General features: G+C 45.6%; 1 protein-coding gene, 1 long non-coding RNA gene and 1 pseudogene across 4 annotated transcripts; 2 read left to right on the top strand and 1 right to left on the bottom strand.

The window, feature by feature from the left end:
• The first annotated feature begins 8658 nt into the window (after positions 1–8658).
• Positions 8659–9249, top strand: LOC136475376 (uncharacterized). Its single transcript, XM_066472892.1, has one exon. It carries the CDS (start codon positions 8659–8661, stop codon positions 9247–9249), a length of 591 nt encoding a protein of 196 aa, XP_066328989.1.
• Positions 9250–12291: 3042 nt separating this feature from the next.
• On the bottom strand, positions 12292–14678 carry LOC136469836 (momilactone A synthase-like; annotated as a pseudogene).
• A 524-nt stretch (positions 14679–15202) lies between these two features.
• LOC136473436 (uncharacterized) lies at positions 15203–17291 on the top strand. Of its 3 annotated transcripts, none has more exons than XR_010762618.1 (7): positions 15203–15547; positions 15632–15670; positions 15848–15917; positions 16375–16468; positions 16648–16709; positions 16843–16912; positions 17031–17291. It is a non-coding gene; the product is annotated as an uncharacterized lncRNA (long non-coding RNA). The 3 variants fall into 3 exon arrangements; XR_010762619.1 differs by having other exon boundaries at positions 15610–15670; XR_010762617.1 differs by having other exon boundaries at positions 15203–15670.
• The last annotated feature ends 319 nt before the right edge of the window (positions 17292–17610 follow it).

Genomic DNA, 17610 nt, shown 5'->3' with positions numbered 1-17610 from the left:
TCGGCGGCGAAGTGAGCGTCAAGTAGAAGTAAGCGCTGAACAGTCCGACCAGCTGGTTGGCGACGAAGGTCATGAATCTAGCGGTCCGACTAGTTGATCGGCGGAGAAAACAGCGGCGGAGCTTGCCGGAGACATCGACCTTAGGAGAAGTGTACACACTTAGACTTCGTTGGCGAAGTCAGATGATCATCATCCATGACTTAGTCAAAGAGGATGTTAGTACTGATACATGCGTCGCAAGGTGTAATGTATACATTATAGTCCCCGAGCCTAACAGTAGGTGAAGAATGCATCTTGTGTCAGGATCAAAGAATTACAACGATCGCTTAGTCAGAATAACTGAGTCCTAGCTTAGCCGAGCACACAGCTAGCCCCCTAGCTTAGCTGAAGACAAGTAAGAAGAAAAACAGTACACTCACTACTAGGTGAAGTGTACACACTTAGTCCCCGAGCCTGCTATAAGATAGAGCAGCATCTTGTAGAAGGATCAAAGAAACAAGTGAAAAGGACAAAATCCCCATGCTTAGCACTGGACATTGGAGTAAAATTTGGAGAGTGCTGAGCACATAAAAATGGAGAGTGCTTAGGACTTTTCCGTTGGAGAAAATTAGAGAGTGCTTAGCACTTAAACCTTAGAAAAAATGGAGAGTGCTTAGCACTATACCATAGAGGAAATGGAGAGTGCTTAGCACTTGACCGTGGCGAAATTTGGAGAGTGCTTAGCACTATACCGTGGAGAAAATGGAGAGTGATTCGCACTATACCGTAGTGAAATTGGAGAACATGGAGAATATTGGAGAACATGGAGATCATTGAAGAGTGCTTAGCACTTAACTGTGGCAAAATTGGAGAACATGGAGAGTGCTTAGCACTATACCGACGAGACGTGTGGGGCATTCTATCCTAAGATTCTTCTGCACGCTTAGGAATATAGGCATCATGGAGGAGCCACTACTGACCACCCATGACACAGAGCGCTACTGCTCGTGCACGTATAGGTGCTAAATCGAGGACAGGGCTGCTTCTGGATAACACAAATGAGAATGTGACTGGTCGACGGCGATGAAATTGCCCAGCCCTCGAGCTTTTCTGACCTGTCATCATGGCGGCGGCCGCTGTTGTCACAACGCCGTTCTTCGTGGTGGTCATCATCGTGGCACGATGTGGCTTGCTTACGACTCAGTCGGCTCGCTTGGTGGCTCGGGTGGCTCGGTGGCTCAACGGAGTCGTAGGCAAACAAGCGTAATCGGAGCTTGACGAAGTCAATCCGCGTGGGGAGGCGATAGTAAGCGTCATCTTAAAGATCCTTTGTAGAACGTGGCTGGTTGGCGAGTTGGTAAACAAATGGAGTATCTTAAACATGGAGAAATTTATTGTGGAGAACGATGGAAAAAATAATTGGAGAAATACGACAAGAATAAAGTTGTATTAAATGTGGATATTAAAAGGTACTTAGCTTTAGTCAAAACATTGGTCGGCGACGTTGACAGAATTACCCAGCCCTCGAGTTTTCCAGCCTGTCGTCATGGCGACGGTCATGGTTGTCATAGCGTTGTTCTACGCGGTGATTATTATTGCGACACGGCAGGCGGTCAGAGCGAGTAGTTCAGGCAACGTCGTCCTTATGCTGCTGGTCGGCCTTAGGCAGATCAGATATGGAGAGATCGTTGTTGTAGCTGCATTCAATCTGGTCGGAGAAGAGATACTGCATGGCGGGCTCGGACGGCTTGCTGAGTAGAAGAATTGATCTTGAATTGCTTTGACGGTCATTGCGTTGTGGATGTTGATCGGCACCAAGTAGCCCATGCATGCGATCATGAAGGCAATGATGCATGTGGTTGCAACCAACCATTATGCACGATCGAATTAGAGTAAGATTCTTGTGCATGTCTGATCTGGCTGGAGAAATCCACCGTAGTATAGTTTGATCTTCGGGTTGGAGACGTAGAGGAACAGCCACGGATATGTACACATCCAACTCCTTGTGTATTTGGTCGACGCTTTTTGCCTCCATTGGTGATTGCTTGGAGCCACATGCGTATCGATAGAGAATCCATGCAGAAAACTTAACTAGTGGTTAAGGCCTTCTCATTAGAAAATTCTGATCTGTAACCTAGGCCGCTTCCTTGGCCACACATTGCGACGACGTTATTAGGACCCGGGATAGGGTTTGGTCTTGCATGCTAGTCGAAGTCGAGCTCGGTCGGTCTTGAAGTCGGCGGAGGGCGGAGGCTGGATGCCAGGATCAAACTTGATCGCGGCAGATTGCCCACGAAATCTGACTCAGCCTAGACACGGTGCTTGCCGATGACGCTATCGATGATTTGATGAAGTGCTCCATGAGTAGGACGAGGTGGTCGCACTAGGCCTGGCGCCCTGTAGATCAAGGTATGCTAGAAAGCAAATCGTCGTAGATGACGGCAACGAAGAAAGTCCCATGCAAAACCAAAGAACGATCTTGCCGACAACATGATGATGATCTTGATGTACGTCATCTAGCTCGCCATGAGATCAGCACGTACACCCCCTACCAGGCGTGTCATTGTCAATGAAATCTAGTCAGTAGTCTACCTGGTCAGCAATCTACCAAGGGATATATCCACGGTAGTACATGAATCGGTGGAGGTGCACGTGATACGGAACCAGATGGTAACAGAGATATAAGACACAAGATTTATACAGGTTCAGGCTATCAGCTTGACATAATACCCTACATCATGTGCTCTGTTATTTTATATTGATTGTGTATTAGATTCGATATCCCGTCTAGGGGACCCCTGCCTCTCCTTATATACTCTGAAGGGATAGAGTTACAAGGAAAATATCATATTTGGTATTATACAATAAATCATATCTTCATGTAGTCTTGCGATGCACGCCCTGATCTTGTGGGCTGGGTCACCTTTGGGGCACGGCCTATGTCTTGTCTTGTTGGTACCGGGGGCCAAAATCCCACACTATCGTACTCTTGTTTTCCTATATTCTTACATAAAGGAGATTGAGGGGGGAAAAGAGAGCTCCAATATCTCCTTTCTCTAAATTCTTCTGTAATTAGATCAGTGGAGTCTTGGCGCCGTGTGGCAACTCAAGAATATGTTCTCTCCTAGCGACTTGGGTTTCCCTTCCACATTCGTGTTTGGCCTGGATCTTCCCTCTCGACCCGAGCCTGAGTCCACCTTCCCATTCATTGTTCGTGTCCACAGTCAATCCTCCAATTGGAGCCCAACCTTCATCTTCTAGCCGAGTCTCAGGTTGCCAGGAGCCTAGGGTTCTTGTCTATGTCGTCGGTGATGGGGACCCTATGGATCAAAAGGGTGATGGGGTGTCGGGGTTGATGGAGAAGTTGAGGTTGTCAGACAATGAGAAGAAGGGCATCAAGATCGGAGGCACAAAGGTGACGATTTAGGGATGGGCGGAGCCACAGGCGGTGGCTAAAGTCCTGGCATAAAAACCTATAGGGTAGAGGCCTTGGAGTTGTCTCTTGGGCAGGTCTGGTGTCCGATTAGGGGAGTGGAGTGCAAGGATGTGGGGAGAATCGGTTCCTCTTTACCTTTATGCAAGGATCGGGGAAGAGGAGGGCACTGGAAGATGGTCCCTGGATGTTCGGGAAGGATTTGGTTGTGGTGGCAGATTTTGATGGAGACAAGACGATAGATGAGGTGGAGTTCAACTTCATCCCGATCTAGGTGCGGATCACAAAGATGCCGCTAGGTCTGATGAACAAGGCAGCAGGGGAGATGATTGGAGAGATGATCGGGGAGATTCTGGAGGTTGATGTCAATGATGATGACATGGCAGTTGGCCAAAACATGGGAGTTAACATAAAGATTGATATCTATAAACCACTCATGAGGGGGTGACCTTGGGCATGGGTGATGAGGCGACGGAGAAAATGAAGTGGTGTCCTTTGGTGTATGAATACCTCCCGGATTTTTGCTACACCTGTGGCCTGATCGGACATATTGATAGGCTATGTGAGGTCCATGATGAGGACATGGCACCTTTGGATACGAACAATGATTATAAGGTGCGCTCGTTCCTACATTTGCATAGTGGCTTTGGTTATAATTCACTTGGTTCCACATGTACATGTCACTATTTGATTGTAGGTTCAAATGTGTTTTATAATGGAAGTTCATCAAAGTTGAACTTTTGGTTCGTCGGCAGCCCGATAGTGCCTCATTGGGAAGGCCATAACTCATCCATCCGGAGTGCGATCGAGGTCAATGAGCACTTGATGGAAAGCTTGTTTGATAAGCTTTCAAATAGATCTGGTCCATTTCAATATCACATCGGCAAGGCCTCCAAATCACTAATATATTCTGTCACTATTTCTGGCGAGAGCTACACTATCGTCATGGGCTTGTTAGACATCCTTAGGACCTAGGCCCAAGTTGGAGCACACCCCAAGAAGATGGAGAACACTTAAGAGATGGCCTTGGACGTCCTCCTCCTTGGCCACCACCTTAGGAGGCCAGCAAGGACGTCCAAGCTAAGCTAGAGGCCCAGTCCAATCTAAGTTCGAGTCTGCCTCGGCTGTTAGGACCAGTCTGCAATAAAATAGACGCCCAGGATGCATCTGAACTCTGTTTTCGATGATCCACATATGGATGTAAAGTTAATTTGATAAGGAAGCCAATCCAAGTAGTTTCATGTCAAAACCTCTTCAGAATCAACGGGAATCGTCAAAACAAGTCAGCATCCAGAATCTGCCAGGGTGCTACGACACCTACTTTTGGTCCGTTGGACCGTGTATCGTGTTTGGGCCCATTAGGGGGGCATGTCCAGGGTAGGCGACGACCCTAAGACCTTTATAATCATACGCTGCCACCGTCATTAGGTTTTAGTTTTTGCTTAGATTATTCTGTTGAGAACAGTTTCGCCGTTCATCGGTTTGTGAGACCCCAACTCGTGAGATTAATCATACATCTGCAATTTGGTTGCGATCTTTCTTGTTCTTGCTTGTGTTCTTCGTTGCGTAGGCAGGAATTAGCCTTCTTGGCGAGGTCAACCTGGTCCAAGACTTGATTAATAACCAGAGGAGCTGTGGTGCTAAGATTGCAGGGTTCGATCTTTCGATCTGAAGCCGGATCGGTGTGTCATTCTCCACCACAACAATAGTTACCATCACCTAACGGAAGATCGGGATCCCCATCTCCATTAGTCCAGGTGCCGAAAGGAGCAATCCAGCAATTTAGTAGGGCTCTGCGCTTCATCTCGGAGAAGAAGAAACTTGTGAGGAGTTCAGAGGTAATCCTTTTGAGCAGAGGGCGCAACTCCCGTGGAGAAGCTCAAGGGGAAGAGGTGCAGGAGAGTCTAGTAGCTGGGGTAGTAGTGGCCGAAGGGGGAGCGATGGTGATAGTTGGCATAAAGGGGAGAAACCGAAAGAGGAGAAGGGGCCTAACAGTAGGGAGGAGCCGGAGGTGATGAGTCCGTTGAAGGTACTAAAATCAACAACCCCAGCGGAGGGCTCAAAGAAGGCCATGCTGTTTGATCCACCCATCTCTGAATCAGAGATGACGAAGGTAGACCCATCTGGGGTCGTCCAGGATGGCGCTGTATTATGGAGGACGTGGACGTGTATGGTGATATGAACAGTGCCATGCACGGTCACGTGGGTGATGCTGTGTTGCGTGCAGAGGAAAGGTAAGATAGAGGTGCAGGGAGGGGCTACAAGAAGCTAAAGCGGGCGCTAGGAGATAGTAAGAAGGGCATTGAAAGCAAGAGCGTGGAAAAGAAGAGGTCTCAGGGGGAGGAGGAAGACATGGATGTTGATGGATTAGACCGTGTCTCAAAACTTGGTAGGCATGCAGTGGAGCTTGTTGATGATGAGAAGAAGAAGGCGGGGCTGGCGGATCGGTCCTACGGGGACCAATGAAGCTTATGGCTTGGAACTATCGGGGGTTGGGAAACACCCTGGTAGTTCGAGGGCTTCTTCGGTGCCACAAAGCCGAGGAAGCGGATATTCTTTTCTTGTCGGAAACTAAATTAGATGAGAAAAGGATGTTGGTGTTCAAACAAAAGTTGGGCATGGTGAACTTGGAGGTGGTGGATTGTGAAGGAAAAGGGGGGCAGAATTGCAGTGTTGTGGAGGACAGGGATCGATGTGGATTTGAGAAGCAAATAAAAAAATCACATTGATTTGGATTTCCTGGAGACCGACGGTGACAAATGGCGCTTTACTGGGATTTATGGTGAACCCCAGTCCGAGTTGAAATATAAAACTTGGGAGTTGATGGAGTGGCTAAGGGACAAAAATGATGAGAATTTACCGTGGTTGTGCGCAGGTGACTTTAATGAAATTCTTTTTGACCATGAGAAGTAGGGGGGAGTACCGAGATCACAAGCTTGTCTTGATCGTTTCAAGGGAGCTTTGGAGGGGTGTGAACTAGATGATATTGGTTTCTCTGGAGATATGTTCACCTGGAGAAATAAGCAAACTACAGGCGATACTCATATTAGGGAGAGACTCAATCAGGCGGTAGCGAACGTGGGATAACGTATGAAGTTCCCTCTTATGCATGTGAAGAACGGAGATTCGTATCACTCAGACCATAGGCCCGTCATGGTGTCAACTGAGGTGATTCAAAGAGGACGAGGTGGCGGTGGTGGGTTTAAATTTGTAGCTAATTGGATTAAAGAGGACGACTGCCGAAAGGTGATTGAAGAAGCATGGGATTTGAGTTCTGATGCTGATCGCAGCTTGGGGGAGAGCCTGAGGGGTGTGTTAGATTGATCTCCCAACCAATAAGCCCAACGGCCTATTGGGCCTTGGTCACGCGCCCTGATCGGGGGCGCCAAACCCTACATGGTTGGTGGGCCCCTGTCACACTGCGCTACATATAGAGGTGGGGGCCAACGGCTCGAGGTACGAGGTTCACCGTGAGCCACAAACCCCACCGACAAACCCTAGACCGATCTAAGAGGGCACACAGCCAGCGACGAGAAGCTCCGCTGACTTCGCCGTCATCACTGCTACGCCATCCGTCTGCACTGCATCGACGTTTGTGCCACCTCTACTCCACCCGTCGCTGCCCATGTGCTGCCTCCATCACCGAAGCTGAGATGGCCAGCTCAACCGCGACTCCCTCCGAGGGCTCAGGTTCAACACCAGCACCCCTACCCTATCTCCCTCTCGGTGTAGTGTTCTAGGTTTAGATGTGCATGTGCTATTATAGATCCAAGTATTTCCCCCCTAGATCTACTGCTAGAGATCCTAACTGTTATTAACAATGGCATCAGAGCCAGTCTATCTAGTATGTGGATCTAGATCAGAAAATACAATTGAAAGAAACCCAAAGCAGTTGGTCCGATTTTGAATCGGATCAACAAAGAGAAAACCTAACCCTAACAGAAAGGGGACGGTCAATAGGGGCTTCGACCGACATAGGTTTCGGTTGAACCCTAACCTCGATCCCTTCGGATCTGAGAAAGCTTGAAGGTTCGGATGAAGAACACCTAACCCTAACTCTAGAGAGCTCGGGAAAAGGAAAGAAAGAACTGATTTCGAATCGAGGGAAAAAGGAAACAGTGGCCATCCCAACCCTAACCCTAACCCTAATCGGCAAATCGGGCCAAATCCGAACAAACGAATCAAAGAAAGGGGAAGAAAGGGAAGGGGGTGGCCTACCTCGCCATTGCGCGGCACCGTAGTCACGTCGGCGCGCGAGGAAAAGAAAGGCCAGCCGAGGCTCCGCTCGCCGGGATCCGGCCACAGGGGCGCCGCGGCCAGGCCGCTCGACGGCGGCGTGCTCACCCGCTGGGGAGCGCGCACGCCGGCGAGGGGGCCGGCGACGGCGCCGGGACCTCGCTGCTTGCTCTTGCCGTGGTCGCTCGCTCGGTGATAGACTGAGGAGAGAAGGGGAGAGTAGTGAGGCGAAGAGAGAGAGTGTGCGAATGAAAATGGCCGCTAGGGTTGGCTGACTGCGGCCGGGGGGCGGGTTTTGATCACCCGAAGTCGCCGTGCAGCCGTCCGATCGGTGCGAGCGGCTGAGATTAAATGGGCCAGCGCCGTAGCCCAGGCGGGATAGGGAGCGAGGCCGAATTCCCGGCCCAGGCCCAGGTTGTGGCCTGGGCGCGGGGGAGCGCACGTCACGCGGCTGGGCCGCGGGTAGCTGGGCCGGTTGCGCTGCTCTGGGCCGAAATGGCCAAACACAGTGAAATGTTTTCTTTTTTATTTTCCAGAAACTTTTGATTCATATTTGGTAAATTCGAACTGAATTTTGATGTTGATATCTGTACAATTTTGATCTAACATCAATTTTGTTCAGAGAATAGTAAAGTGCAGTAACAGTTTCTGGAAAATAGAATTAAAATATTTATTAAAGTTTCTGCTGCGTATTTAAAAATTGTTGTTTTCATTATTAAATTCAAACCAACGGGAGAATTTAATTTTTGAAACGTAGATAATTTTTACAGTGATTATAATGTTGTTATTATTCTGACCAACGTTGATTAATAGCAATATTATAATATTGATGTTATTATGGTTTTTGTTATGCATTATTTCTATTTCTGCCCAATGGTGATATAGATTTAATGTATAAAATAATTGTATGTTTTAATTTTGACCAACGTTAAACTAAGGCATGCAATTATTGTTGTTATTATTTGTGTTCTCACACTATTTTAATTGTGTTTTCAGGAGGATACAACTTGATGAGTTGTATCAAAGAGATTCCCACTCTAAAAGGTGATAACTATATTGAGTGGAAGAAAAAGATAGACCTAGCTTTCATCCTTGCTGAGGTGGACTGGGTTGTCACCACACCGTGCCCCAGGGAACCTATGGCACCGGTGAGGGAGACAGATGAGACTGATGCTGCATGGCAGAACAGAGAGCGGGACTTTGCTCCCGTAAAGATGTCTTTTGACCTTAAAAACAGAAAGTGGGTCACAACCAATAAGAAATGCTTAGCTATGATAAAGAATACAATTGAGCCTGCAATAGTGGGCTCAATTCCAGACTGTGACACGGTCATAGAGTACATAGAAAGAATAAAGAGTCAGTTCACTGGCTCTTCAAAGACATATGCAACCCAGCTGATCAAGCAGTTGGTAACAGAAAGGTACTCTGGTGGCGACAGTGGCATTAGAGAGCACATACTGAGAATGAGCAATCTAGCATCTAAGCTCAAACCAATGGATTTGGCACTCAAAGATGAGTTTCTTATTCATTTGATTTTTGCTTCTTTGCCCAAAGAATTTGACACCTTTGTTGTTAATTACAACATACAGCCTAAAAAATAGGATTTAGAAAAGCTCATAGCCATGTGTGTGTAGGAGGAGGAAAAAATAAAAGTTTCACAAGGTGGTACTGTCAACTACCTAAAAGATAAGAAAAAGAACTATAATAACAGTTCTTCCTCCAAGTCATCTGGAAAGGGTCCCATACAACAGTCTCAGAACAAGCAATTCCCAGTGGATAAAGATCAGTGTCTCTACTGTAAGAAGACGGGACATTATAAGAAGAATTGTTCTGATTTCCTAAAGATGATAATAAAAAAATAAAGGTGAGAACATTATTACGTTTGTCAATGAATCCTTGTCTGTAAAGTTTTCAAAATCTACTTGGTGAATTGATTCAGGTGCAACTATTCATGTTGCTAATTCATTACAGGGATTCCGTTCGATGAGAACTTTGCAAAGAAGCGAAAGTTTCATTAAAGTCGCAAATGGAGTACAAGCAAATGTTGAGGCCGTTGGCGATCTTCCTCTAGAGCTTGCTGATGGTTTCATACTTTTTCTTAGAAATGTTCTTTATGTACCTTCTTTGCAAAGAAACTTGATTAGTGTATCAAAGTTGGACCATGATGGTTATGATTGCCATTTTGGAAATGACAAATGTCAGATATTGTTTAATAATAAATGTGTTGGTCTTGCCTTCCGACAAGACGAGCTTTATTTGTTATCACTTCATGAAAATGTGAATTCCGTATGTGATGTGAATGAGAATGTATCCTCATCGAACAATGCAAACAGAAAACGAAAGAGAGCTCACGATGCGTTGTCGAAATTATGGCACTGTCGTTTAGGCCATATTTCGAGGGGGAGAATAGAAAGACTAGTTAAGAATGATATTCTTCCTCCATTAGAGCTCTCAGATTTAGAACAATGTAGAGATTGCATAAAAGGAAAGTATGTAAAGAAAATTAAGAAAGATGTCAAACGAAGCACATGAATTCTACAGATTATTCACACAGACATATGTGGTCCTTTTTCTGTGAAAAGTATGGATGGTTATGATTCATTCATAACATTCACAGATGATTACTCTCGCTTTGGCTATATTTATCCAATTAAAGAAAGAACAGAAGCGTTGGATAAATTCAAAATATTTAAAGCAGAAGTTAAAAATCAGCATGATTTAAAGATTAAGATAGTCAGGTCTGACCGTGGGGGAGAGTACTACGGTTGGCATACCCCATATAGACAAGTTCCTGGACCTTTTGCAAGGTTCTTGCAGGAGAATGGTATAGTTGCCCAGTATTCAACACCGGGTGAACCTTAGCAAAATGGAGTAGCTGAAAGGCGTAACCGTACCCTGATGGATATGGTGCGTAGTATGATAAGTTACTCCACTTTACCGATGAGTCTGTGGATGGAGGCATTAAAAACCGCCATTCATGTTCTCAATAGAGTACCAAGTAAGTCAATGCCCAAAACACCGTATGAGTTGTGGACAGGAAGAGTACCCTCACTTAACCACTTGCGTGTGTGGGGGAGCCCTGCTGAGGCTAAAGTTTTTAACCCAAACATTAGGAAGCTAGATCCCAAAACAGTGAGTTGCCATTTCATTGGCTACCCAGAAAAGTCAAAAGGTTTTCGTTTCTACTATCCTAACAGACATACAAAGTTTGTGGAAACGAGACACGCTGTCTTCTTAGAGGATGAAATGATTAGGGGGAGCATAGTAGCTCGAGAAATTAAATTTGAAGAGAAGCGGGTGTATGCACTCACTCCGATCATTCATGAGCTATTTTTCTCACTACCTGTTGTTACTACACTGACAGTACAAGACACTGTGGTGCCAGCACCTGTTGTTATCCCGCCTGTGGCAACAATGAATGATGATGAGGAACCTGTTCCTCAGGATCCTATAGAAACTATTGCCACACATGAGAGGGAGCAACAACAGCCTCAAACAGAAAATGTGCCAAATGAGAAGGCCCCTAGAAAGTCTCAAAGTGTTAGAAAATCAGCTATTCCTGCTGATTATGAAGTGTACAACACTGAAGAATTTTAAATGAAGGATGATCCCACCTCATTTGAAGAAGCCATGAAAAGTGATCATTCATCAAAGTGGCTTGAGGCCATGGAAGATGAGATGAGATCAATGAATGCAAATAAAATTTGAAATTTGGAGATAATTCCTAAAGGAGCCAAAATAGTAGGCTGTAAATGGGTCTACAAAATAAAACTTGACTCTCAAGGGAATATAGAGAGATATAAAGCCCGACTTGTGGCAAAAGGCTTCACACAAAGAGAAGGGATTGATTACAATGAGACCTTTTCTCTAGTCTCATGTAAGGATTCCTTCAGAATCATAATGGCATTAGTGGCACATTACGATTTAGAATTAGATCAGATGGATGTAAAGACGGTATTTCTCAACGGAGACTTAGAGGAAAATGTTTACATGGCACAACCGAAAGGTTTTGTCATGGAAGGAAAAGAGCGTTTGGGATGCCGCCTAAAGAAATCCATTTATGGATTAAAACAAGCTTCAAGACAGTGGTACTTGAAGTTTGATCAGACAATAAAGAATTTTAGGTTTAAAGATAATGTTGAGGACAATTGTGTCTACGCAAAGTTTAAGAATGGAAAATTTATCTTCCTTGTCCTGTATGTGGATGATATCTTACTTGCTAGTAGTGATGTTAGTCTACTACTGAAAACAAAGAAGTTTTTGTCCTCAAAATTTGATATAAAAGATCTTGGTGAAGCTTCGTTCGTTCTAGGGATCGAGATTCATCGAGATAGAAGTAAAGGGGTATTAGGACTGTCACAAAAGGCATACATAGAAAAAGTCTTAAAGAAATTCAGTATGCACAAATATAGTCCCTCACCTGCTCCTATAGTCAAGGACGACAGATATAGGGATTTTCAATGCCCCAGGAACCAATATGAGATCAATCAAATGAAAGTGGTTCCATATGCTTCAGCTGTCGGAAGCTTGCAATATGCTCAAGTGTGTACACGCCCTGACTTGACATTTGTTATCGGGTTACTTGGCAGATTCCAGAGCAATCTTGGAATAGAACACTGGAAATTGGTAAAGAAAGTCTTGCGTTATTTGCAAGGAACGAAAGGCCTCATGATGATGTATAGAAGATCTGATTCACGTACCGGGTTACTCGGCATGTTTGGCACTTTGCTAGCCGTGAACCCGCCGTCGACCTTGAGATTGTGGCCGTTCACGTACTTGGCCTCGTCAGACGCCAGGAACAGCGCCGCCCTGGCCACGTCCTGCACCCCCAGCACCGGTCCATCCATCTCGTTCATGTCCCTCACGATGCGCTGGCGCTCCTCGTCGCTCTTCCCGGGAAACCACACGGCCATGGCGTCCATCACCAGCGGCGTCGGGATGAAGTTGGGCGAGACGGCGTTCACGCGCACGCCAGAGCGGGCCAGCTCCCCCGCTGCGGCGTGCACGATCCCGAGCACCGCCGCCTTGGAGACGCTGTAGGGGGCCATCGCCACGCCGCCGACAACGCCCGCGGTGCTGGCCGTGCAGATGATGCTGCCGCCGCCGCGGCGCGGGACCATGACGCGCGCGGCGTGCTTGACGCCCGCGAGCACAGCGCGCACGTTCACCGCCATGACGCGGTCAAAGTCGTCCAGGTAGACCGAGGCCAGCGGCGGCGCCGGCGCCATGTCGCCGCTGACGCCTGCGTTGTTGAACACGACGTCGAGGCCGCCGTACCGCGCGACGGCGAGGTCGATGACCGCGGCGACCTGCGCCCCGTCGGAGACGTCGCAGCGGGTGTAGCACGCGGCGTCGGGGCCGAACTCCGCTGCGGCGGCGTGGCCCAGGTCGTCCTGCACTGCACGTCGGCCGGGATCACCCTCGCGCCGTTCCTGACGAACTCTGCGGCGGTCACCTTGTCAATCCCACTCGCCGCCCCCGTGATGACAGCTACCTTTCCGGCCAGCCTACACCGTACCGTACGACGTCGAGCCGTGAGCAAGAAAAGTGTAACGTTAAACGATCAAATCAAAGCGGTCTAGCGATGAGAGAGCACGATGAACAACCTCTGGGGATAATGGGAGTCGGAGGCTACGGAGAAGTGGTTGACGAAGACGGACAAGGGTGTAACGTTAAGAAAGACCTCCTGCCTGCCAGTGCACTGCAGATGGACCCGTCAGGCGTCAGCGTCATGTTGTTGCGTGCAGCGTTCTGCTGTTAGGGCCTGTTTAGTTCTCAAATTTTTTTTTTTGTGCAGTACCATCATATCGAATCTTGCGCCACATGCATGGAGTATAGACGAAAAAAAACTAATTGCACAGTTGGGTGAGAAATCGCGAGACGAAACTTTCGAACCTAATTAGTCCATAATTAGACACTAATTGTCAAATACAAACGAAAGTGCTACTGTAGCCAAAATCCAAAATTTTTTTGCATCTAAACGCGGCCTTAGATCGAGCAACCATAATCTGCCCGTAAGAGCGGTTCATAGGACTAAAATATTACTTATCAGCTACATGAAATACTGTGAAACCTATCAATAGAGCGGTCTATTGTAAAAACTATCCATAAGCTTATGAACTATCCATAAGTAATAAAAATATTTTTATTTCCCACTTCTCTTTCTTTTGTTGGCTAGAATGGTGGAAAGAAGATTATATTATTTCTAACAGGGCCCTCCTTATAGACTACTTGTTGGCTGAACATTGTGAGAAGATAACAATAGCTATAAACTAATCATGTAGACCCTATGTATATGAGCTACTTGGTCCATATACATTATGGTTGCTCTTAGGCTCTGTTTGCCAATGAGCTATCAGTTAGCTGCTAATAATTAACTCATTGAATCCAAACAAGTCTATTTAATAATTTAGCTAATTATTAGTTGTATATCAACTAAGAACTATTTTACTAGCCGGACTAAACTAGCTAATAGTAACTGTGAGCTATTAGAGCATCTCCAGCAGCTCCCTAATATAACTCTCCCAATAAAATGGTATTGGGATAGCCCAATATTCTTTTTGAACTTATTAGAAAAGATGCTACAGCAGATCACCAATAATCTTCCCTAATACGTGGGACCTACGTGTCATGTCAGAATTTATTTATTTTTCCTTTTTTTCTTTCCTTTTTCTTTCTACTCATCGGTCTCTTCCCCGCACGGTGGCACCGATCCCGTTCACGGCGACTTCTATCTCCTGTTCGCGTGCACGCAGCCATGCCGCCCCGTTCGCCGGCCATGGCCACGATCGCGAGGTCCCGTGCCTTGGGCGAGCAACCGCGTGGCTTGGTCGCGAGCTCCTCGATGGATCTCGTGGCATGTCCTCACAACATCCATGGCCGTCGCGCCACTGTAGCGCCCGGCCGCACCCAAGCGGTGGCCCTGGCCTTGGCTGCCGCTGGGTCCATCTCTGCCCCCCCCCCGCGCCGCGCCCATCCCCAGCCCTGAGTTGCTATGCGCGCTGCCATGGCCGGATTTCTCGAGCACCATGGTCGTGGGGAGAGGAAGAGACGACAATTACTGTAGGACCCATCTATTGGGGAAGATGCAACTCCCCTTCATTTGAGGGGAGATGAATGATTTTTTGGTGGCCACCAAAAAAGGAGCCTCATTGGGGAGATGCTGGACCGATATGACAGTTTAATGAGGATGAGAGGCCATATTGGAGAACTGCTGGAGATGTTCTTAGGTAGTTAACTATTAGCAGCTAATAGTCCACGGTTTTGGATCCAATGAGCTAAGAGTTAGTTGCTAATAATTAGCTGTTTATATCCAAACATGTGTATCTAATAGTTTAGCTAATTCTTACCCAACTAACATCTATTTCATTAGCTGGACTAACTAGCTAATATTAGCTATGATCTGTTAGATAGTTAACTACTATTAGCAGCTGATGGATCTAAATTGGCCCTTGCTCTCCTCGCTACAACACAAACCTAGGTCTTGCATCGGATGTCAAGCAACGGTATCGAAATACGTTGCAGCTCAATTCCGACCTCTCCGCTTCCCACACAAGGATTGACCGTAACCTCCGCTCATGAGTCCTTATCGCCACGTTTCCTTAGATAACCCTTCGCTTTCTCCCGCGTCCAACCCATCTCTCCTGCTCCTAGATCCGATCTCCATCGAGCGTGTGGAGAGGAAGGGACCAACTTGACAATCAGGTGGCGGCGTTGATCCTATACAAGGTGGTTTCGTGGGTGGTCCAGCTCGGTAGGAGGCCGTGACACCGTGAGTTCGTCGCCCTCGCCGAGGAGACCGTGAGTTCGCCGCCGTCGCCGTGGGTGGTCCAGCGTAGACAAGTATGATCGGGAGTTGCCACAAATCAGAGGGTCCAAGCGGCAACCAATGCGGCGGAGGTGAGTGCTCGACACCATCAGGTCTCAACCAGTTCGTGTTCACCATCTCTTCTGATGTCCAGGTCCCTAATCACCCCTGTCCAGGTCCCTAATCACCTCTGGTCTTTGCGTCCTGCACTAGATGTACGTATCCTGCTGTGTCGTTCTGATTGGATCTAGTTAGTGTTGCTTCACTCCCTCCGCTGAAATTCCCATTAAACTCTTTCTAATCCCATATTTCTGTTCCAATCCTAAGTGATTGGTTCGTTCACAAAAAAAGATTATGCAGGTGTGGTAATTGAAAGCATCTTATTATTACAGGGGAAGTCACGATGGGGTAGCTGATGAGAAGCTCCACTACCTATAACTGAATATCAGGACGAACATTTTGGTAAGTTACACCTGTATACATTCCAGATGGAAAGAAATTGAGCAAGTCTGTAATTCATTTTTATCCAATAAGTTTTCCTTCCCCTAAAATCTATTCTTCTCTAGACTGGTTGTTCATGTATTGCTTTATTTCTGTGTGATTATTGTTAGTGCTTTGATATAGAGATATCTTCATTGTCCTTTAACCTGTGCAAAAAAAGCATATATCTTCTAAACCTGGGTATTTGGAATAATTAAGTTTTTAAGAAATTAATGTCTAGCCAGATTAGCCTCCATTTTCCCGGTATATACACTTGTCTGCAATTTTTGCATTGTCTGATTGGATCTATATGAATATATACTGACAGACCGGTACCCAATTTAATCTGCCTTCTAGATAATGTATTAATCTGTGAGAGCTCCTATTTCAATTATCATGTATCATAACATATGAAACTAACGAAGTATTAATCTTGCAGATCAACAATCAGAATCCTGGTTATTTGGAATGACGTGTTGTTTTAAACATATTTTTTTGGGGGTTGAAAGTCTGCAAAGGATCTGTCCCATCTGGTAGCACACTAACTTTCTCAGCATGTGCTTAATAAAATACTAGGGAATAAATTTGTTGTTCACTTATTTTGAAGTGAAATGAGCTTCAGCTAAATCTGTTTGCGAATTGCAAATTTTTCTTATATAGTTTGGTGTGCATCGTGCATTGAAAGATTTACCTATTTTCCTTTGCATACAAGATGCTAAGAAGATCGTGAAGGTATAGGATCACATGTAGTTCTACTATGGGACTACAACATAGGTTAGTTTGTATGATAACCATTCTAGTGATTATTTATAACTTTTTACAGAAAACAACTGTTTAGTCAATGAATTTTGCAGGATCATATCTTGTTCTAGACTGCTTGACATTTATGAGTAATCAATTTGTTCAGGGTCATCAGCAATGCATTGACTAAGGGACTCCGGATTGTAATTTCTTATTAGCAGAAGATTTATCAGAAGGTACAGGAAAATGTTCTACTGCGAAATTGGAGTATATGTATACACCTAACTCAGGGTTATTTTACGGACTTATTCTGATTATCTTTATATAATTAAAACATTTATATTAACATTCCAGCTGTTGGAGATGATCAATTCTTGCATGGACAAAAGGATGGAGATGAAAAGTGAAGAAATCAAAGAAGTAACTAGCTAGATAAATAAGCCTTTGGGAGAGAAGATTACACTGTCAGACATGTTTATTTCGATGGTCCTTATGTATTGTACACTCCATTTAGATAATTCCAACTTAGTTCACTGTGGTCACAAAATATGTATGCACATGGTACGATTATTTTATCAGTGAAATAACACTTTTCAAGGGCTATTACGATGTGTTCCTCTTCTGATGTGTTACTCCTGTGTATTTCTTATATGTGAAAAATCAAAGTTATTTTGTCATCCATACACAAAAGTAATAAATAATGATATGTGAAACATCTAATAAATGGTGTGAAAACATTTTCCTTATTGTAAGCACCAACACATACAAGTGTTGGTAACAATAGGAGATTTCTGTTGCTGGCTAGCAACACTTAATGGTATATGTTACCAACGCATATATATCTGTTGCTATAGACTCTAGTAATGCCACATCTAGCAACGTATACCATATGCGTTGGTAAAGACCACTACAACACTTATATGAACTTCTAGCA

This window comes from Miscanthus floridulus, chromosome 8 (assembly GCF_019320115.1).
Source record: "Miscanthus floridulus cultivar M001 chromosome 8, ASM1932011v1, whole genome shotgun sequence".
Lineage (NCBI taxonomy): Eukaryota > Viridiplantae > Streptophyta > Magnoliopsida > Poales > Poaceae > Miscanthus > Miscanthus floridulus.
Note: the sequence above shows the minus strand (reverse complement) of the source record. Positions and strands in the feature narration are given on the sequence as shown.

Excerpts from the sequence above, each read along its gene's own strand:
- LOC136475376 (XM_066472892.1), top strand. The coding sequence starts at position 8,659 with ATGAGTTGTATCAAAGAGATTCCCACTCTAAAAGGTGATAACTATATT.